Genomic DNA, 23,023 nt, shown 5'->3' with positions numbered 1-23,023 from the left:
TCCGCTTTGATTGTTAGCTTCCGATTTGCGTTCCATTCTACCGTTTTGAGCGATACGCTGAGGTCTGTCTCTTTTTGCTATTTATTTTGCCTTTTTGTGGCTCTCTTTTTCGGGGGGACAGTGTGGAACCCAGTCCGGCTACTGACGGATTGATTGTGCGACTGCAGTACATTGTTTGTCGCTTTCGTTTTATGGATCGATGGTCTCGTTAGATAGTGAAATCCATGTTGAATTGCTTGTCTTAGGGGTTGTTTTTAAAAATCTGGGACGGATTAGTGCGTTTTGCATTGCTTTTCATGGGAAAATGCGCCTTGTTTTTGGAACGCCTTGGTTTTGGAACGCCTTGGTTTTGGAACACTTTGGTTTTGGAACGCCTTGGTTTTGGAACACTTTGGTTTTGGAACGGACACCCGGAACGCATTAAGTTGGAGCACAAAGGTACCACTCTACTGGAGCTTGCGGGTGTGGAGAGTTGCTGTTTTACTCTGATCCCAATTACAGTGGTACCTCAGGCTAAGTACATAATTCGTTCCTGAGGTCCGTTCTTAACCCGAAACTGTTCTTAACCCGAAGCACCCCTTTAGCTAATGGGGCCTCCTGCTGCCACCGCGCGATTCCTGTTCTCATCCTGAAGCAAAGTTCTTAACCCAAGGTATTATTTCTGGGTTAGCGGAGTCTGTAACCTGAAGCGTCTGCAACCTGAAGTACCACTGTATAGATTCCCTCTGGGGAATCTAGTGGTCTACGGTGAGGACAGGATCCTGCCTTAGGAGGGTCCCAGTTGGGCCTGATCCAGCCGCAGGGCTGTTCTTAGGTTCGAAGCATGGGAAATTGAGGAACAGCTTGCTAATTCGCCTGTGCTTTTCGACTGCTGCTGTACACGGGACCGCACCTCTCTCCTTCGCCCAGAGCGGGACGACACGGGGCTCTGGACGTTGTGTACATTTTTTGCAGAGTTGCTGACCTGGCAGATTTCTCTGCCCGCGGAGCCTCTCATTAGCTGCAGGGCTGGGCTCGGCGGCGCGTTTGAAAACAAAAGCTTCCACCTGTCCCCGGGTCCCCCACTCCCTTTGCCTCGAGCCGGGCGCCTTTGGGTTTAAAGAACACATCTTTCTGCCTAACCATTAAGGCTGAGACAAACCTGACGAGTCTGTTTCCTGGGGAACCTCGGGAAATTAGCAATTTGCCGGCTCCCTTGCGTCCCCACGAAGAGACCAGGTCTTTGGGGTCGAGGGTGCTTTTCTAACCATGCCCTGAGTTTTCTGAGTGGCTAATTCATTTTCCTTGCTTGCTTTAAGGGTAAAGGGACCCCTGACCGTTAGGTCCAGTCGTGTCCGACTCTGGGGTTGCGGTGCTCACCTCGCTTTACTGGCCGAGGGAGCCGGCATACAGCTTCCGGGTCATGTGGCCAGCAGGACTAAGCCGCTTCTGGCGAACCAGAGCAGCGCACGGAAATGCCGTTTACCGTCTCTGGGTTTATAGACCTTATCGACCTTATATAGACCTCTCTCTGGGTTTATAGACCTTATCGAACGAAATTAAAAAATCTTTACCAAAAAGAAAGAAAGATGTAGACCGTGATGAAATTGATCATCAGTAGCAGAATCCGAGCAACTCGAACTGAATTCCTGTTTTTTTGGAATCGCAGCGATAACCATCACCTGCAGCCAAGTGTTTTCGGTTCATGGGGGGGGGGGACTACCGTATTTTTCGCTCTATAAGATGCAGCAGACCACAAGACGCACCTAGTTTTTCGAGGAGGAAAACAAGAAAAAAAAAATTCTGAATCTCAGAAGCCAGAACAGCAAGAGGGATCGCTGCGCAGCGAAAGCAGGAATCCCTCTTGCTGTTCTGGCTTCTGGGATAGCTGCGCAGCCTGCATTCGCTCCATAAGGCGCACACACATTTCCCCTTACTTTTTAGGAGGGGAAAAGTGAGTCTTATAGAGCAAAAAATACGGTAATTGGGAACTTGGTTGTATAGGTATTGCTTTGCTTCAGACCTGATTGCGAACCTTAAAAATACCAAAAGCGATATCATAAATATCATGCTTTAGTCTTTTACTAATGAAACTGTGAATTAAAGGTTGGAATAAGAAAACCTGCGGAAGGGAAGGAGGGAAGTCAATGGCTCTGTGGAGCATAAAGTAAGATAGATGTCAAAAGACTTGATATTTTTGTTTGTTGAAAATGAAAACTTAATAAACAGCATATTCCAAAAAAAAGAAAAAAAAGAGCAACAATGTTTGGAATGCCGTATAAGTTTGAAATAAAATACACTCTTCTTTATTAATTGAGGAAAAATAACGCGGGTGGCGCTTGGGACGCGGGTGGCGCTGTGGGTAAAAGCCTCAGCGCTTAGGGCTTGCCGATCGAAAGGTCGGCGGTTCAAATCCCCGCGGCAGGGTGTGCTCCCGTTGTTCGGTCCCAGCGCCTGCCAACCTAGCAGTTCAAAAGCACTCCCGGGTGCAAGTAGATAAATAGGGACCGCTTACTAGCGGGAAGGTAAACGGCGTTTCCGTGTGCGGCTCTGGCTCGCCAGAGCAGCGATGTCACGCTGGCCACGTGATCCGGAAGTGTCTCCGGACAGCGCTGGCCCCCGGCCTCTTGAGTGAGATGGGCGCACAATCCTAGAGTCTGTCAAGACTGGCCCGTACGGGCAGGGGTACCTTTACCTTTACTTAACAAATAAAAAAAATACCAAAAGCGAAAACGAGATTTCTGGGTCTCGGCGCTGGGAGTTAGGGTGGCGTTTTCGTGTCACCCCGTTAGAAATGGTCTCCGAATAACGTGTCTCTTTCGTCTTATTCCGCCTGCAGCTTTACGAACTCGACGGAGACCCGAAAAGGAAGGAATTCCTTGACGACCTCTTCAGCTTCATGCAGAAGCGAGGTGAGACGACAACCCACCCCTTTCTCCCTCCCTCCCTGCCTGTCTGTCTGTCCGGCAAATCTTTTGCAACGGAGGCATTTGCAAAGCCAGCTTTGGGTAATCTTCCTCTGTGCTTGCTAAGGTCACACACATACTCACAGCGAGGGGCGTGCCAGTTTGCAGAAAAATATTTCTGTTGCGTCAATCTCTGCTCCTCCTCCGACGGAAAAAAGGCAATTAAAAAAAATCCTTTATGCATTTTATCCAGTTTTACGTTTACGTAAACACCCTTATACAATATTTTACATAGACCAGGGGCCAGCAGACTTTTTTCAGCAGGGGGCCGGTCCGTGTCCCTCAGACCTTGTGGAGGGCCAGACTATATTCTGAAGGAAAAATTATATGAACGAATTCCTGTGCCCCACAAATAACCCAGAGATGCATCTGAAATAAAAGGACACATTCTACTCATGTAAAAACACGCTGATTCCTGGACTGTCTGCAGGCCAGATTGAGAAGGTGATTGGGCCGGATCTGGCCCCCGGGTCTTAGTTTGCCTACCCATGACATAGACCCTGGAACTAGATCTATGTAAAATAGGTAATTTCCTACCTAAGAGGTGGAAGTGCACAAACAGCTTAGAGATTATTTTATTATTTATTCATTATTATTATTATTATTAATATTAATTCAACTTACCGTATCTTTTGCTCTATAAGACTCACTTTTCCCCTCCTAAAAAGTAAGGGGAAATGTGTGTGCGTCTTATGTTGGAGCGAATGCAGGCTGCGCAGCTATCCCAGAAGCCAGAACAGCAAGAGGGATCGCTGCTTTCACTGCGCAGCGATCCCTCTTGCTGTTCTGGCTTCTGAGATTCAGAATATTTTTTTTCTTGTTTTCCTCCTCCAAAATCTAGGGGCGTCTTGTGGTCTGGTGTGTCTTATAGAGCGAAAAATACGGTATACCCTGCCCTATACCCGGAGGTCTCAGGGCAGTTCACAACAAGACCACAACATATAAAATCAAATGAAAAATCGGTTCGACCAAAGGCCTGGTTAAAAAGGAATGTTTTTCCCTGGCGCCCAAAGGTGCATAATGAACGAGTAACAATGTTAATTAAAGAGCAAGCAGGTTGGGTCTGTGATATAGAGACCACATCTTTCAGGTGTCCTTAAAATTAATCAATGAGGTGAATTGTTGATCTCACCCATTCCAATTAAAAAGCAAAACCTGCGATGTCTTCAAAGATTGCCTGGTAAAAGAATTAAAAGAATTGCTTTGCAGCAGTCGCAGGGGTTGGGGAAAGAGATGGTTAGTGACGTCACGGGTTTGGGCCAATACGCCGAGACTTCTGCTGCTACATTGCCTAATGTGGGTTTTAAGGTAAAGGGTAAAGGGACCCCTGACCATTAGGTCCAGTCGTGGCCGACTCTGGGGTTGCGGCACTCATCTCGCTTTACCGGCCAAGGGAGCCGGCGTTCAGCTTCCAGGTCATGTGGCCAGCAGGACTGAACCGCTTCTGGCGAACCAGAGGAGCGCACGGAAACGCCGTCTACCTCCCCGCCCGAGTGCTACCTATTTATCTACTTGCACTTTGACGTGCTTTCGAACTGCTAGGTTGGCAGGAGCAGGGACCGAGCAACGGGAGCTCACCCCGTCATTGCGGGGATTCGAACCGCCGACCTTCCGATCGGCAAGTCCTAGGCTCTGTGGTTTAACCCACAGCGCCACCTGCGTCCCTTTAATGTGGGTTTTACTAGGCAATAGAAACCCACGCTGGCTGGCAGCTGAAGGGAGTGTCGACAAAGGTGGTGGGGAGAGGAGAGATTTACCTTAAGTCAAGGAATCCGATTGCTGGGAAGGGGGGGCGGTTGTGGGGGCAGAGAAGCAGATGGTCTTGTCCCAAGAGCTTTGCACGACCGGAATGTGCATCTAGGAAACGATTACGGGGGGGGGGGTGTGCAATGGGCGAGGACGGGTGTAAAGGAAATTGCAAGATGCTTTTGTGGGTTTAAGGGATGCGGGTGGCGCTGTGGGTTAAACCACAGAGCCTAGGACTTGCCGCTCAGAAGGTCGGCGGTTTGAATCCCCGCAATGACGGGGTGAGCTCCCGTTGCTCGGTCCCAGCTCCTGCCAACCTAGCAGTTCGAAAGCTCGTCAAAGTGCAAGTAGATAAATAGGTACCTCTCCGGCGGGAAGGTAAACGGCGTTTCCGTGCACTGCTCTGGTTCGCCAGAAGCGGCTTAGTCCTACGCCGGCTCCCTCGGCCAATAAAGCGAGATGAGCGCCGCAACCCCAGAGTCGGCCACGACTGGACCTAACGGTCAGGGGTCCCTTTGTTGTTGTTTAGTCGTTTAGTCGTGTCCGCCTCTTCGTGACCCCCTGGACCAGAGCACGCCAGGCCCTCCTGTCTTCCACTGCCTCCCGCAGTTTGGTCAAACTCATGTCGGCAGCTTCGAGAACACTGTCCCACCATCTCGTCCTCTGTCGTCCCCTTCTCCTTGTGCCCTCCATCTTTCCCAGTATCAGGGTCTTTTCCAGGGAGTCTTCTCTTCTCCTGAGGTGGCCAAAGTCTTGGATCCTCAGCGTCAGGATCTGTCCTTCCAGTGAGCACTCAGGGCTGAGTTCCTTCCAAATGGAGAGGTTTGATCTTCTTGCAGTCCGTGGGACTCTCAAGAGTCTCCTCCAGCACCAGAATTCAAAAGCATCCATTCTTTGGTGATCAGCCTTCTTTGTGGTCCAGCTCTAACTTCCATACATCACTACTGGGAAAACCAGAGCTTTAACTATATGGACCTTTGTTGGCAAGGTGATGTCTCTGCTTTTTAAGACGCTGTTTTGGTTTGCCATTGCTTTTCTCCCAAGAAGCAAGCGTCTTTTAATTTCGTGGCTGCTGTCACCACCTGCAGTGACCATGGAGCCCAAGAAAGCAAAATCTCTCACTGCCCCCATTTCACAGGCTGTAAATAAACTGCCCATTTTACAGGTAGGATAGTTAAGGCTGCAAAAAGACCTCTCCTCCTTCCCACCCCCCAAGACCCCCCCCCCAGCATCCTCCCTTAAAGTCTCTCTCTCCTGGGATCCAAGCCATAGGCCGGCCGGCCCATCCTCTGGCCGGACACGGTTTAATCCTGGAAAATGGCCCGTTCCTTCCTGCAATAAAATTGTCGGAGGACAACACCATCACACAAAAATCTTCTGGTTGATGGGCGGCTGCCGTTGGCTCTTGTTTTCTCCTCCCGATTGTTCCTTTCAGCTTTAAGGAAGCAATAAATCAATTAGAGGGGGAAGCGGGGTTTGTTTTGCCCCCCTTTTGAAAGCCGCTCCTTTTGTCCGCTAACTAGGCGTGTCCATACCCATTTGTGTGCCAAAATTGTCTTTTTTTTTGTTCATGGGCCAGGATTCAGTTTCCCCAAGAACCTCGGGTTTTCGCTGCTTGTTCAAGGTTCTAGACCTCATGACGGCATCATCATCATCATCATCATAGCTATTATTATTCTTGTTAAGCATGCTCTGCCCTTTTCCTTCCAAGGAGGTCGGGGCTGGTGGCCATGATCCTCTGCCTCCTCCACCCTGTTTTGTTCTGACAACAACCCTGTGAGGTAGGAGAGAGAGAGAGAGAGAGAGAGGAGAGATGGAGAGATACTGTTCCCCGAAATCGCCTGATGAGATTCGCGGCTTGAATCGTCGCAGGATATAAATGTTTTGAGGCGAATGCAAAACGTTGGACCTGCAGAGAGTTAAAAGCGTCTTTCTTTCTTTCTTTCTTTCTTTCTTTCTTTCTTTCTTTGTCTCCCACCTCTCCTCTCTCTCTCTCTCTCTCTCTCTCTTTTTCTTTCTCTCTTTCTTTTTCTTTCTCTCTCTTTCTCTCTTTCTGTTTTTCTTTATATATCTCTCTCTTTCTATAATAATAATAATAATAATAATAATAATAATAATAATAATAATAATTTATTATTTGTACCCCGCCCATCTGGCTGGGTTTCCCCAGCCACTCTGGGCGGCTTCCAAAAAAGATGAAACATACACTAAAATGTCACATATTAAAAACTTCCCTGAACAGGGCTGCCTTAAGATGTCTTCTGAATGTCAGGTAGTTGTTTATCGCTATGACATCTGACGGGAGGGCGTTCCACAGGGCGGGCACCACCACTGAGAAGCCCCTCTGCCTGGTTCCCTGTAATTTGGTTTCTTGCAGTGAAGGAACCACCAGAAGGCCCTCGGTGCTGGACCTCAGTGTCCGGGCAGAACGATGGGAATGGAGACGCTCCTTCAGATATACTGGGCCGTTTAGGGCTTTCAAGGTCAGCACCAACACTTTGAATTGTGCTCAGAAACGTCCTGGGAGCCAATGTAGGTCTTTCAAGACCGGTGTTATGTGGTCTCAGCGGCCGCTCCCAGTCTCCAATCTGGCTGCCGCATTCTGGATTAGTTGTAGTTTCCGGATCACCTTCAAAGGCAGCCCCACGGAGAGCGCATGGCAGTAGTCCAAGCAGGAGATAACCAGAGCATGCACCACTCTGGTGAGACAGTTGGCAGACAGGGAGGGTCTCATCCTGTGTCCCAGATGGAGCTGCCCTGGACACGGATTTGACCTGCGCCTCCATGGACAGCTGTGAGTCCAGAATGACTCCCAGGCTGCGCACCTGGTCCTTCAGGGGCACAGTTACCCCATTCAGGACCAGGGAGTCCTCCACACCTGCCCGCCTCCTGTCCCCCAAAAGCAGTCTTTCTGTCTTGTCAGGATTCAACCTCAATCCGTTAGCCGCCATCCATCCTCCAGCTGCCTCCAGACACTCACACAGGACCTTCACTGGTTCCGATTTAAAAGAGAGGTAGAGCTGGGTATCATCCGCATACTGATGGACACCCAGCCCAAACCTCCTGATAATCTCTCCCATCTCTCCCTCTCTCTCTCTCTCTCTCTCTCTTTCTTTCTTTCTTTCTTTCTCTCTTTCTGTTTTTCTCCCTCTCTCTCATTTCGGCCCCGAGCAGATGCGGAAAGGGCGCGATTTGAATGCGCCAGAAAAACAGTCTGATGCAAATTGGAGGCTCTGTGGCTTGTCTTTGGTCAAAGGTGTTGCGGAAGCAGCAACAGAGTCCTGTTTGCTTTCTGAAACCTGCCAGGGTGTTTGTTTCAGAACAGGCAGGCGTGCAAATAGAGCATATCCGATGAAGAGAGGCAGCGCGGTGTAATGGTTAGAGCGCTGGTCATGGCAGAGACCAGGGATCAAATCTCCCCCCCCCTAAAAAAACAACCCTCTGATTATGATAATAATAGCAGAAAGCAGTGAAATAATGCGGTCGGTTCTGTCAAGCACTGAACGCTGAATGAAAAACTTCACGCAACTTTCGAAATAACCCAGATCTACGCAATAGTAATAATAATAATAATAATAATAATAATAATAATAATAATTTATTATTTGTACCCCACCCATCTGGCTGGGTTTCCCCAGCCACTCTGGGCGGCTTCCAACAAAGATGAAAAATACACTAAAATGTCACATATTAAAAACTTCCCTGAACAGGGCTGCCTTCAGATGTCTTCTGAATGTCAGGTAGTTGTTTATCGCTTTGACATCTGATGGGAGGGCGTTCCACAGGGCGGGTGCCACCACCGAGAAGGCCCTCTGCCTGGTTCCCTGGAACTTGGCTTATCGCAGGGAGGGAACCGCCAGAAGAGCCTCGGAGGTGGACCCCGGTGTCCGGGCTGGACAATGGGGGTGGAGAGGCTATTTCCGGGGTCATTTGCCCATGGACAAGCACAGGAAAATACATCTACCCCAAAATGCAGCGAGTGGCGGTCTACCTTAATCTTTGCAATGCCTTCCTAATCCTTATAATTGTCTATATCAGGAAGGGAACCTGCCCTTCTGATTGCATGCCTGGTTCTGCCGGCGGAGACTGTGCCCCGCGGCTCAGAAACTTGAGGGGCGAGTCGAGGGAGCTGCCGGTTCGAATCCCGCCTCGTAACCCGAACTTGCTGGTCTGGTCTGTCATAGCAGCAGCAGTTGTAATGAAAATAAAAATGAAAGGAACTTTTAAAGGCGTTGATGGAATCATTTCACAACAAGCTTCCAGGTGCGCAGCCTGGGAGTCATTTTGGACTCACACCTGTCCATGGAGGCGCAGGTCAATTCTGTGTCCAGGGCAGCTCCATCTGGTATGCAGGATGAGACCCTCCCTGCCCGCAGACTGTCTCACCAGAGTGGTGCATGCTCTGTTTATCTCCCGCTTGGACTACTGCCATGCGCTCTCTGTGGGGCTGCCTTTGAAGGTGACCCGGAAACTGCAACTAATACAGAATGCGGCAGCTAGACTGGTGACGGGGGGCGGCTGCCGAGACCACATAACACCGGTCCTGAGAGATCTGCATTGGCTCCCAGTACGTTTCCGGGCACAATTCAAAGTGTTGGTGCTGACCTTGAAAGCCCTAAATAGCCCAGTATCCCTGAAGGAGCGTCTCCACCCCCATCGTCCAGCCCGGACACCTGGGTCCATCTCCCAAGGGCCTTCTGGTGGTTCCCTCATTGCGAGAAGCGGGGTTACAGGGAACCAGGCAGAGGGTCTTCTCGGTGGTGGCGCCCGCCCTGTGGAATGCCCTCCCTTCAGATGTCAAAGAAATAGGCAGCTATCCTATCTTTAAAAGACATCTGAAGGCAGCCCTGTTCAGGGAAGTTTTTAATATTTAACGCTGTGTTGTTTTTAACACTCGATTGGGAGCCACCCAGAGTGGCTGGGGAAACTCAGCCAGGTGGGCGGAGTATAAATAATAAATTATTATTATTATTATCAATGGATATTTTTAGCTGGCTAGGATGAGCCCTGGAAGTCCCTTCCGATTCTGTGATTCCGTGCCGAATTCGGTTGCCGCAGTCTTTTGGAGAGATATCGGAAAGTTATCGGAAACTTTCGTCGCTGCCACGGTCAGCTTCAGCCGGCGAGCGAGGCTGCAATTCGGCCCCTGCCCATCTGCTAATTTTGCTGCTTTCTCTTTTTATCTGCAGGGACGCCGGTCAACCGCATCCCCATCATGGCCAAGCAGGTCCTCGATCTGTACATGCTCTATGTCCTTGTGACCGAGAAGGGCGGCTTGGTGGAGGTGATCAACAAGAAGCTCTGGCGGGAGATCACAAAAGGCCTGAACTTGCCCACGTCCATCACCAGCGCTGCCTTCACCTTGCGCACTCAGTAAGTCTTGCCCCGCAACCCAGAACGGCCCCCGGGATGTTCCCAGGGGCCGGAGCTGCCGCTTTAAGAAAGGGGCGCAGCTGCCGGTTCATAGTGGTGGGTTTTCGCCCCGTGTGAAATGGTCATACAGTGGTGCCTCGCAAGACGAAATTAATTCGTTCTGCGAGTTTTTTCGTCTTGTGAATTTTTCGTCTTGCGAAGCACGGTTTCCCATAGGAAATGCATTGACGGTTTTAAGAAAAAGGCGCAAGACGTTTTTGTCTTGCGAAGCAAGCCCATAGGGAAATTCGTCTTGTGAAGCAACTCAAAAAACGAAAAACTCTTTCGTCTTGCGAGTTTTTCGTCTTGCGAGGCATTCGTCTTGCGAGGCACCACTGTAATCTCAAATCCTATGTAGTTTTCTCTGTTGCAAAGCTGCAGAGTGAGTGGTACTCAGAGACCTGTTTTAAGAATTAAAGCTGTTTTTGGTTGGTCTGCAATTATTATTTGAGCTGCCCGGGGCATATATAGAATAATAATAATAATAATAATAATAATAATAATAATAATAATAATAATAATTTTTATTGATATCCCGCCCTCCCCAGCCGAAGCCGGGCTCAGAGCGGCTAACCTCAAATGTATAACACGTTAACATAAAATCAGACAATCAGTTAAAATAGAAGACCAGTTCTTTTGACAATACAGTGGTACCTTGGGTTACATACGCTTCAGGTTACACACGCTTCAGGTTACAGACTCCGCTAACGCAGAAATAGTATCTCGGGTTAAGAACTTTGCTTCAGGATGAGAATAGAAATCGTTCTCCGGCGGCAGCAGGAGGCCCCATTAGCTAAAGTGGTGCTTCAGGTTAAGAACAGTTTCAGGTTAAGAACGGACCTCCGGAACGAATTAAGTTCTTAACCCGAGGTACCACTGTATATCAAACCACTACAGTGGTACCTCGGCTTAAGAACAGTCCGGTTTAAGAACGATTCGGTTTACGAACTCTGCAAAACCGGAAATAGTGTCCCGGTTTGAGAACTTTACCTCGGTCTGAAAACGGAAGCCAAACAGTGGAACGGCACTGGCGGTGGGAGGCCTCAGGGGAAGTGCGCCTTGGTTTAAGAACAATTTTGGTTTAAGAAGGGACTTCCGTTCTTAAGGTACTGCTGTAGAAGACTGGTTCTTTTGACAGTGTATCAAACCGGTACAGTAGTACCTTGGTTCTCAAATTTAATCCGTTCCGGAAGTCCGTTCTGAAACCAAAGCGTTCCAAAACCAAGGCACACTTTCCCATAGAAAGGAATGCAAAACGGATTAATCCGTTCCAGACTTTTAAAAACAGCAACTGAACATGGATTTTACTATCTGACGAGACCGATGATCCATAAAATGAAAGCAATAAACAATGTACTGCGGTCAGACAATCAGTAGCTGGACTGGGTTCCACACAGTCACAAAACCAAAACCAAAATGAGCCACAAAAACAAAAACACTAAATAGCAAAAACAGACAGACCTCAGCGTAACACACAAAACGGAAGCGTGGCACTCAAAACGGAGCACGTTCGGCTTCCGAAAAAAGTTCGCAAACCGGAACGCTTCCTTCCGGGTTTGCAGTGTTTGGGTTCCAAGTTGTTTGAGAACCAAGGTACCGCTGTATATCTCTATAAGATAGAGACATTATCTATAAACCTGGCGCCAAACGGCTCCTTTAAACCAGGGTTGCGGCTGCCGAAACGGAAAGCCGCGGTGCTGTTTTGGGGCCGGAGAAAACGGAGATGGGAGGGCCGTCTTCAGAAATAAATAAATCTCAAGGACTGTGCTGCGGAAGACAGAGAGAGATTCTTTTCTCCCACTCCAGAGGGCAGGACTCGAACCCGTGGCTTCACGTCAGAAGGAAGGAGATTCCGACTCCACGTTTGGCCGTGGGGTGGGAGGCGGTTTTCATCCTATTTTCTTTTTGGGGGGTTCGTAATTCTTTAGGAAGGCTTGCTGTATTTTTTGCTCTATAAGACTCGAATTTCCCCTCCTAAAAAATAAGGGGAAATGTGTGTGCGTCTTATGGAGCGAATGCAGGCTGCGCAGCTATCCCAGAAGCCAGAACAGCAAGAGGGATTGCTGCTTTCGCTGCGCAGCAATCCCTCTTGCTCTTCTGGCTTCTGAGATTCTGAATATTTTTTCCCCTGTTTTCCTCCCTCAAAAACTAGGTGCTTTTTGTGGTCTGGTGCGTCTTATAGAGCAAAAACTATGGTAGTTTCCAGTGAATCAAGGGTGCATTGGGAATAAATTTACGTATAATTCTATATGGAGACGCACCCTTGAATTTTTGAAAGCGGGGGAATGGGCTCATTCTGACCCCATCCTTTCTCCTCTCTCTCTCTCTCTCTCTCTCTCTCTTTCTCTTTCTCTCTTCTTCTTCCTTCTTTCCCATTCTCTTCCCCCACCTATTACATCCACCCTAATCAAGGCTAAAGTTAATTAGTCTGGAATTCAGAGGACCAGGTGGCGGAAAAAGGATTTGTGGGTGGGGATTTGTGGGTGGGGAGGGAGGGGTGGAGCGGGGGGGGGGAGTTGAGTGGGAGGAGAGCTGTTAACTCCTTCGTAGCTGTAAACCCGACTTCCGTTCTCTTAAAAAAAGAAGCAGCGTCTTGCCTGTCCTTAAATGCTGCCAGAAGATTCGAAAAAGCACCGTGTGTGTGTGTGTGTGTGTGTGTGTGCAGAACACCTAGAAAAACACAATAAACCATCAAACATTTAAAAAACTTCCCTATCTCCTTGATTTTGGGGGTTGCATAACTCCATCCCCTCCAACGTTTCTCCCCTGAAAATAGGGACGTCCTATTCCATCCCCTCCAACGTTTCTCCCCTGAAAAGAGGGACGTCCTATTCCATCCCCTCCAACGTTTCTCCCCTGAAAAGAGGGGCATCCTATTCCATCCCCTCCAACGTTTCTCCCCTGAAAATAGGGACGTCCTATTCCATCCCCTCCAACGTTTCTCCCCTGAAAATAGGGACGTCCTATTCCATCCCCTCCAATGTTTCTCCCCTGAAAATAGGGGCGTCCTATTCCATCCCCTCCAATGTTTCTCCCGTGAAAATAGGGACGTCCTATTCCATCCCCTCCAACGTTTCTCCCCTGAAAATAGGGACGTCTTATTCCATCCCCTTCAACGTTTCTCCCCTGAAAAGAGGGACGTCCTATTCCATCCCTCCAACGTTTCTCCCCTGAAAATAGGGACGTCCTATTCCATTCCCTCCAACGGTTCTCCCCTGAAAATAGGGACGTCCTATTCCATCCCCTCCAACGTTTCTCCCCTGAAAGTAGGGACGTCCTATTCCATCCCCTCCAACGTTTCTCCCCTGAAAATAGGGACGTCCCATTCCATTGGAATAGGGTGCCAACTCTGTCCATCTTGGCAGCGTGCGTTGAATCGAACAAAGCGCAAATGATTGATTTGTGTGTGTGTCTTTTTCCCTGCAAAGGTACATGAAGTATTTGTACCCCTACGAGTGTGAGAAGAGAGGTCTGAGCAACCCCAATGAGTTGCAAGCCGCCATTGACAGCAACCGCCGTGAGGGTCGCCGGCAAGGCTTCAGCGGCTCCATCTTCACGTACTCGCCCAGCGGCACCCATGGGATGCTGTCCTCGCCCAAGCTCCAAGTGCCAACGCTGGGGTTGCCGTCGACCACTAATGGCAGCTCCTTGGCCTCCGTCCCGAAAATCAAAAAAGGTACGGCAGACGATTGCCTTGCGCGTTTGGTTCCGCACACGTTTTGTGCCCCTCTGTTCAACCTAAAAGGTCTCCCGGGTTGGCTTAAAAAGGTAAAGGGACCCCTGACCATTAGGTCCAGTCATGGCCGACTCTGGGGTTGCGGCGCTCATCTCGCTTTACTGGCCGAGGGAGCCGGCGTACAGCTTCCTGGTCGTGTGGCCAGCAGGACTGAGCTGCTTCTGGCGAACCGCAGCAGCGCACGGAAACGCCGTTGACCTTCCCGCCAGAGTGGTACCTATTGATCTACTTGCACTTTGACGTGCTTTCGAACAGCTAGGTTGGCAGGAGCAGGGACCGAGCAACGGGAGCTCAGCCCGTCTGAGTGATACGACAGTGGTGCCTCGCAAGACGAAATTAATTCATTCTGCGAGTTTTTTCGTCTTGTGAATTTTTCGTCTTGCGAAGCACAGTTTCCCATAGGAAATGCATTGACGGTTTCCCATAGGAATGCATTGACGGTTTTAAGAAAAAGGCGCAAGACGTTTTCCTCTTGCGAAGCAAGCCCATAGGGAAATTCGTCTTGCAAAGCAACTCAAAAAACAAAAAACTCTTTCGTCTTGCGAGGCATTCATCTTGCAAGGTACCACTGTATCTGAACGATAGTCTTGGTCATTTGATTGCCCTTTCTGCTGTCTTTTTATTTGTATGTACAGTGGTACCTCGGGTTACATACGCTTCAGGTTACAGACTCCGCTCACCCAGAAATAGTGCTTCAGGTTAAGAACTCTGCTTCAGGATGAGAACAGAAATCGTGCTCTGCCGGCGCGGCAGCCGCAGGAGGCCCCATTAGCTAAAGCGGTGCTTCAGGTTAAGAACAGTTTCAGGTTAAGAACAGACCTCTGGAACGGATTAAGTACTTAACCTGAGGTACCACTGTATTGCTGGTTTTATGTTGCTATGGCCGTTGGCTAAGGCGAATAAAGTTTATCTATCTGTCTCCCTGCATCGCTCTCCATCTCACCTGTCTGCACTTCTTTGCGCTAAAGGAGCTTTCCTTTTTGTTGTCATTCTTGCAACAGAGGAGGAGACGGCCATCCCCATCGGCGTGCCCGGCCGCCTGCCCGTCTCGCTGGCGGGCCACCCGGCCATCGCGGCCCAAGCCGTCCAAGCGGCGGCAGCCCAGGCGGCGGCGGTGGCTCAAGCTGCCGCGCTGGAGCACCTGCGGGAGAAACTGGAGTCCGGGGAGCCACCGGAGAAGAAGATTGCTCTGGTGACGGACGAGCAGCAGCGGTTGATGCAGAGGGCACTGCAGCAGAATCTCCTGGCCATGACAGCCCAGCTCCCCATGAGTATCCGCATTAACAGCCAAGGGACCCGCTCTCCAGGTATCCTTGATCTCTTGCCTTGCCCAGATGGAGGTCTTGAAAGACCTCAGTTGGCTCCCAGGACGTTTCCAAGCACAACTCAAAGGGTTGGTGCTGACCTTGAAAGCCCCAAACGGCCCAGTATCCCTGAAGGAGCGTCTCCACCCCCATCGTTCTGGACTCACAGCTGTCCATGGAGGCGCAGGTTAATTCTGTGTCCAGGGCAGCTCCATCTGGTCTGCAGGACGAGACCCTCCCTGCCCGCAGACTGTCTGGCCAGAGTGGTGCATGCTCTGGTTATCTCCCACTTGGAATACTGCAATGCGCTCTCTGTGGGGCTACCTTTGAAGGTGACCCGGAAACTGCAACTAATCCAGAATGCGGCAGCTAGACTGGTGACTGGGAGCGGCCGCCAAGACCACATAACACCGGTCTTGAAAGACCTACATTGCCTCCCAGTACGTTTCCGAGCACAACTCAAAGGGTTGGTGCTGACCTTGAAAGCCCTAAACGGCCCAGTATACCTGAAGGAGCGTCTCCACCTCCATCGTTCTGCCCGGACACTGAGGTCCAGCACTGAGGGCCTTCTGGCAGTTCCCTCCCTGCAAGAAGTGAGGTTACAGGGAACCAGGCAGAGGGCCTTCTCGGTGGTGGCGCCCTCCCACCAGATGTCAAAGAGAACAACAATTACCAGACTTTTAGAAGACATCTGAAGGCAGCCCTGCTTAGGGAAGCTTTTAATGTTTGATGTATTACAGTATTGTAATTTTTTTTGGAAGCCGCCCACAGTGGCTGGGGAAGCCGAGCCAGATGGGCGGGGTATAAACAATATATTATTATTATATAATGATCTGTGTGTGGACATTAGGCACCTGTAAAGATAAAGGTAAAGGGACCCCTGACCATTAGGTCCAGTCGTGGCCGACTCTGGGGTTGCGGCGCTCACCTCGCTTTACTGGCCGAGGGAGCCGGCGTACAGCTTCCGGGTCATGTGGCCAGCAGGACTAAGCCGCTTCTGGCGAACCAGGCCAGTGCATGGAAACGCCATTTCCCTTCCCGCCGGAGTGGTACCTATTTATCTACTTGCACTTTGACGTGCTTTCGAACTGCTAGGTCTGCAGGAGCAGGGACTGAGCAACGGGAGCTCACCCCGTCATCGCGGGGATTTGAACTGCCGACCTTCTGATCGGCAAGTCCTAGGCTCTGTGGTTTAACCCACAGCGCCACCCACGTCCCTTAGGCACCTGTACAGGTGTGGAAATTTGCATTTCTTCCCCCGCCCACTTTTGCCTGCCCCTGGCCCCGCCCCCGGAAGGGAAACGGCTGTCTGCCTGCCTCTGTCTTACCCCCCTCCTTTTTTGCCTTCCAGAAAACCGCCAAGACTCCGCCATGAATTTGGCCACCAACGGGACGAACAGCATCAACATGTCAGTTGAGCTCAACGGCATCGTTTATACAGGTAAACCCGGTTGAAGGAACCTCAGAAAGGTTTCCACTCTGGGCGGCTTCCAACAGAGTATTAAAATACAATAATCTATTACACATTAAAAGCTTCCTGAAACAGGGCTGCCTTAAGATGTCTTCTAAAAGTCAGAGAGTTGTTTATTTCCTTGACATCTGAAGGGAGGGCGTTGCACAGGGCGGGCGCCACCACCGAGAAGGCCCTCCGCCTGGTTCCCTGTAACCTCACTTCTCGCATGGAGGGAACTGCCAGAAGGCCCTCGGAGCTGGACCTCAGTGTCCAGGCAGAACGATGGGGGTGGAGACGCTCCTTCGGGTATACTGGGCCGTTTAGGGCTTTCAAGGTCAGCCCCAACACTTTGAATTGTGCTCAGAAACGTCTGATGCAACCGGGATTAAGGGACCGGTCGGGTGTTTAGGCTGGGGAGAAGGAACGGGTCCAGGGTTCCGGCGGCCCACCAAGTGTCTTCTTCCGTCCTCCTCCAGGTGTGCTGTTCGCCCAGACTCCAGGGCCCTCGTCCTCCCACAGCAAAGGAAACTCCAACAGCGGTCGCAGTGGCTCGCAGGGCGGGCAAGCCGCCAGCGCCCCCCAGACTGCTTTCCCCGCCGCGCCGACGTCTACCTCAACCAATTCCTCGTCGCCTTAAGGACACCCTCCCCGCTTCTCCTCTTCGTCCTGCCAAAGCCGATAGCCCCCGTCTCGGCGACGCACGGTCGGCGAGAAAAGATCCCCGGTTTGGACCCTTATCCGCCTGTCCGGACGGGGGTTTCCTGGGGGGTGTTTTCCGGAGAGAGGGGAGAGATGGACCCACACACACGCCTTGTTTGTTTCCGAGGGGCAAGGGGGGGTCTGGAAGGCGCCTGTCCCCCAAATCCCCCCCCCAAAATAAAGGAACCTCTTTGCCATTGCTGCAGGGAGATGTTTTGGTTGTACCCCAACCAGGAACGGTGGGAGGTATCCCAACCCATCTCAGCTTGACACCAAAATAACCAAACTTTTTTTTGGGGGGGGGGAAATAGGTGGGGGAGCCGCTGGTTCCTAATCTCTCCCTCCTCTTTCTCTCCCCTCTTCCACCAAATATTTCCCCCAGTGCCCAGCATTAAAGATATCAATAGAAGAACCAAAAAACGAAAACAAAGAAAGCTTTCATCCTGGATTTTGGAGGGCTGGGGGCGGGGGGGGCGCATTGAGCGCCGATGATTTCTGAGCCAGATGGAAAACACTGTGGTTTTAGCTCTTTTTATTTTATTTTATTTTGACGTAATGCATTGTAGTCACAGAACTCCTTACCTCATGCGAACTCACACTTTTGCACTGTGTTTTATTTTTATTTTGTCCGGGGCGGTGGCGGGGAGACAGCTCTCGTCAGGCGGTCTCAGGGTGCAGGTGGTCTCAGAACGAAATCCTTTTTTTAAACCCCATCCCAAACAGCATTTACAAAAGGGGGGGGAAGGGGGGCAGTGGGAAAGCTTTTAGCTATTGCGTTTTTGTTTTCTTTTTTACAAAAAAACAACAACCGCTCTCGAAACATATATAAGGAAAATTCGGGGGGGGAGTGTGTGTAAATAGAAACTTCTTTTGTTTTCGGAATACAGACAACCAAAAAAGAAAAAGCGAAAGCAGATCTATAGAGCAAATTCTGTAGGTTTTTATTTTGGCGGTTATCCTCTTAACGCGCGTTGCTTCAGGTGTGTTTTCCGGTGACGATACGGCTGCACTTTCGCTCCCCAAATCTTTTCGTGTAACACTGGCAGGGGCTTTTTTTTTTTGCGGGGAGGGGGTCTTGGGGACAATTGTCTTTGACGAACGAGCTCAGGTGGGTTTTTTTCTACATATTGGGGTGGGTCGGGGGGGAGCGCGCAAGCAATTGCTTTGGGATTTCACGGGGTGATATTTTTGTACGGAGATTTCTTTGCGTGGAAATCGGAGGATTGCCTGCGTCTTAGCGTCTCGCTCCCCTTACCCTCAAACATTTATCCTTTGCGATGGCAAAACAACGACACCAAAAAACCCACTGGGCTGTTTTTACTCGCCTCCAGCTCCCAAATAATTTAAAAACCACAGCATTAACCTCTGCAAAGTCTGTGGGGCTTGATGTCTCCCCAACGCCCAGGAAAACTGGGGACCTCAGACGTCACCATTTCCACAACTGGCTCTTGCCAGTAAAAAAAAAAAAACCTTCTTTTTAACATCGCATCTTCCGTGAGCATTCGAAGCACAGGGCTTCCCTGCAAATAATCCCGCGAACCATACTTTGCAGAGGGTGCTTGGGGACCTCAGACATCGGACTGGCTTTTGCCAGGACGAAACCGGTTTTTTAACTTTGCTTCCAGACATCACATCTTCCGTGAGCATTCGAAGCACAGGGCTTCCCTGCAAATAACCCGGGAAACGTAGTTTGCAGAGGGCGCCAGGTTGCAGTTCTTTCAGATTTCCCGCAACGGTGCGTTGCTGAGGAGTAGCGTGGCGAGCTGGGGGTTTTGGCGATGTTTTGGGGGCGCAACTGGCGGAGAGGATAAAATTTGGGGTTGTGGTTTTCTTTTCCCTTACTCCCTCCAAACTCATTTGTGGTTTCCTTTGAATATAGGGGCCGCGTCCTTGACTTTGGCAGGAATCTCACTTCTTGTAGAACCAGGCGGCGGGGGGGGGGGGAAGCCCACCATTTCGAAGAGGGGGTTCAAATATTTGCGGCTAGCCGCCAGAGAGCCCCCTCGACTTAACGACGACAATTTGTTGTGTTGGCATATCTACCTCAGCGTATCCCTTTCTCCTCCTTTCCAGTTCCCCCGGGGGTGGGCAGATTGGAGAGGATTCTTGAATCAGAATATCTCCTCCCCCCCACCAGTGTCTTCTCTTTGCCGGACCCCCTCCCCAGAAATATTTCTAGAAATTCAGCTTTCCTTTAACGAAGCGAAGCAAAACGCTCAAACTACTACCAACATGGGCTCTCAAACCATCTCTCTATCACCTCCTTGTCCCCTCATGTGCTGGTTTTAATTTCTTAACTGGGGTTGGGGGCTGGGAGAAGACGCCACTGGGACCCCCCCCTCAACAAAACAGATTATTGTCTCCCTAAAGGAGACCCCGTTTTGACCCAGTCCTGTTTTGTTTCTGCCGGCACCGTTAAGCAGACGGTTGCTTTTTGGAACGAACAAAAGGCTTATCCCTCCCTCTCTCTCTATATATTTTTAAAAATGATTTTTAGAATTTGTCGCTTTCTGGGATCCAATAGCGACAACTCTCCCTCCCTCCCTCTCTCTCTCTCTCTCTCTCTCTCTCTCCCTCCGTTAATAATAAGGCTGTAGAACCCAGACTTTTGCTTGGGAACGTTTTTAAATGTTCTGTTCAAGGCTCTAGGAATTTTTACAGGGTGCATCTCATCGCTCCTATTTCCCCCAAACCCACTAATAATATATCTTCCATTGGGTATCGACTTGGCGCCCTCTGGACTTTGGGTGCCGTGCGCTCTGGGAGTTGTAGCGCAACGCACCCGGACGGCTCTAGATTGGCGGCGAACCCTGTAGACACTGAGCGTCCTCATCCCCTGAGCGCCCGGTTCCCCTTGAAACCGTTGTGGTTCCTGGGAGCTGTAGTTTTGTGCCGGGTGCTGAGCGTTGTGAGGCGAGCGCCCTGTTCCCCCGTGGCCAGAGCTACAGTTCCCGGGGCTCACCGGGGGAAGAGGGGTTGGTTGCTGTGCCATTCTTAAGATGTTATAGAGGGGAATTTCCCGGGTCTCCTGATGGCTCCTGGCGCCCGTAACAAGACTACAACTCTCTTTGGGGAAAACCACGACGGTTTCCAGGGGCACTGCAGTGCTTAAACGTGATTTGACTCTTCTGGAGCCTATTTTGAGGCCTGTGGTCAAAGAAGTCTCCCCTACCTTATATTTAGATGCTGGCAGAGGAACGGACAAAGGGATCTCTCTTCTCCACGGACCCCAAAGAGTGCTGCCACCCAGAAAAACAAAAATCCATTTTCTGCCCACATCGTTCCCGCTTTCGGAACGTGGCCAAAGTTTTGGAGAGCACAACCGAGAATATCTTAAGGTGGTTTTTGTGGGGTTTTTTTTAGGCTGCGTTATTAAATTAAAAGCACACGACATTCCCCTCCCCAACCTCGCGGGAACCGTAGTTTGCCCAAGGCACTGGGAATTGTAGCGCTGCGAGCGTTTTTTTACATTTAATTATCGATGTTGCTTTTTAAAAAATTGGGCTTGCCGATTTCTGGAATGGGACTTCCAGCCTGAGGGGCATTGATAGCCTTTAAATTCGGCGTCCTTTTATTTTTATTATTTTAAAATATTATTTTATTATTTAAAATATTATTTTTAAATAATAATAATAATAAAGCTCTCTCAGATCCCGTCGGGAATAGCTCTTTGCTTCCCGCTCCTCTTTTTTCAAAACGACAGCTCAGCAAACAGAGATGCAGGTGTCCCGTAAATCAGATTTTATACTCCTTTGCGGAACTGCTTTGGGCAGTTTTTCGGCGCACCTCAAAAGCCTTTGGAGCCGGCAGTGCGGTTCCGGCTATTTCTTGCACCCTGAATACATTGGGTACCCACTTCCAGCGCGGTAGCAGTTAACATCCACCCCCCCCCTCTGAACTGGCCCCCATTTTCACTATTTCTCTAGGGAAGAGAAAGAAGGGCACTATTTCTGATTGAGTCGCCCTATAGTGAATTTAAGGACTTTGCAAGTGAACCCCGGACTTGGGGCAGTCTGGGCGTGTCGGATCCTTCTTGCCTCCTCCTCCGAGTAGACCCATTGAAGCGAATGGGCCCCAATTGGCGGCTGATATCAGTGGGGAGAGGCAAGGAAGCGACACCCCCCATCACCAAAGCAATGTTGCATTTTGCGGCTGCCTTAAGAATCTCAGAATCCAGCCCCCAAGCTACCCAGCCCGGAAATATATAGAAATATTGCTTGCGAGATCCCACGGCTGCCACCAATCCTCTCGTATCGCAAACAGCCCCCCCCTTTTTTTATTTTTTGGAAAGCTTACTAATCAAACCATACGGGTACCGCGGATCACAAAAGTGTCTGCTTTGAGTTGCGGGTGAAATGGCCTCTCGCACGGACCCAGGGCGTCCGTCGGCCGTGGGGCAGGTATGGATCTAGGGAGAGGGGGCAAACTGTTCCTTCAACATCTGCCTAGTATTTTTGTTTTTTAAACTCCGTTTTCAGGTGCGTTGACCCACCTCATACCAATCTCTCTTGTGGGTCTTCCCCTCGCAGACTTTCCTGCCTTCCCCACCCCTGAAAATAATTTCTTTTTAAAAAATCTACCCATTGGGCAAGCCTGCCTGCCTTTCCTTTCGGGTCCTCGAGCTGCCGCGCCGAATCCTGGGTGTGAAACCCTCCCTTTTCCGCCTGGAGACACAGAGATGGGTCAAAAATCGGTTTACGAACCCGATACGCAAATCTGGCTGCTTCGATGGAACCCGGTTAAACCACAGCTGTCTGTCTTCAAACTTGGAAAGTATAGGAAATACCTCTGTTCTTAAGGCAGAATATGCACCATCCCTTTAAAAAAAAAAACACCCCAAAATCCTGGGAATTATAGTTTGAGGGTCTTTGGAACTATAGCACCGTTAGGGGGTGAACTACAGTTCCCAATATTCTTTTATTTTTAGGGGAGGTGTTTTGAAGGGATGTTGCGTACGTTGCTTTTAACTACGATTTGAGGTCGGTTGGGTGAACCGACGCTTGTCCAAAAATAAAAAGAGGGTTTTGGGTTCGAGGTGAAACGCGGAACTTTGCGGTTAGGCGTTTTTGCGGTCTGGGTTTGGAGGTAAAGGCCTGTAAACCGAGACAATCACCTGAATTTTAAATGCCAGGCTTTGGCCGCTGTGTGGTGTGCACAGGGCCAGTCTGAGAATAGTAATTTTGTTATTTATACCCTGCCCAAATGACTGCCTCGCACACTCACTCTGTCCTTGTGTCAGCGAAACGGCCGGAGTCGGGACTCGAACCCAGAACCTCCAGCCGCCTTTCCCTAAAGAAGAGACCCTTGCTCTCTGACGTGCAACCCATTTTCCTTGTTGGAAGGAGTTGTTGTTGCCAGGCGTGTGTGTGTGTGTTGTGTGTGTGTTTGTGTGAATTTCCCCCCACCCTAGACATATTTTTTAAAAAAGAGAGAGAGAAAAAGAGAGGGGAGTTTTTAGCGTGGGTGGGCGAGTCAGAAATTCTATATCCAAATTTATATAAATATATATAAAAGTGTGTATGCTTGTGGGTTGTTTTTTTTTTTTTAAGTGTGTGTCTCTCTCAAGGAACGTGGCGTAATTCCTTCATTCTCAGGCCAGAAATTTTGCTTTTTAAGGGTTCGATGGCGACTCAGGGGGAATGTTGAAAATGCTGTCTGGATCTTGATTGTATTCTGGAGGGGCTGCGAGGGTCGGGGTGGCGGGTGGGATACGGGTTTGGGTTGGGTG

At 50.0% G+C, this 23,023-nt stretch overlaps 1 protein-coding gene across 3 annotated transcripts in view; it reads left to right on the top strand.

The window, feature by feature from the left end:
• Positions 1-18,224, top strand: part of ARID3A (AT-rich interaction domain 3A) — a 63,577-nt gene extending 45,353 nt beyond the window's left edge. For all 3 annotated transcript variants that reach the window (XM_083421629.1, XM_083421628.1, XM_083421630.1), the window contains exons 4-9: positions 2,819-2,891; positions 9,881-10,064; positions 13,532-13,779; positions 14,841-15,146; positions 16,495-16,584; positions 17,073-18,224. In XM_083421629.1, coding sequence (XP_083277755.1) covers positions 2,819-2,891; positions 9,881-10,064; positions 13,532-13,779; positions 14,841-15,146; positions 16,495-16,584; positions 17,073-17,233 — 1,062 coding nt within the window. In that variant the 3' untranslated portion in view covers positions 17,234-18,224. The remainder of the gene's footprint in view (positions 1-2,818; positions 2,892-9,880; positions 10,065-13,531; positions 13,780-14,840; positions 15,147-16,494; positions 16,585-17,072) is intronic.
• The last annotated feature ends 4,799 nt before the right edge of the window (positions 18,225-23,023 follow it).

The sequence above is a fragment of the Podarcis tiliguerta genome, assembly GCF_965153285.1.
Source record: "Podarcis tiliguerta genome assembly, chromosome: 18".
Lineage (NCBI taxonomy): Eukaryota > Metazoa > Chordata > Lepidosauria > Squamata > Lacertidae > Podarcis > Podarcis tiliguerta.
This window is presented reverse-complemented; position numbering and strand designations above follow the sequence as displayed.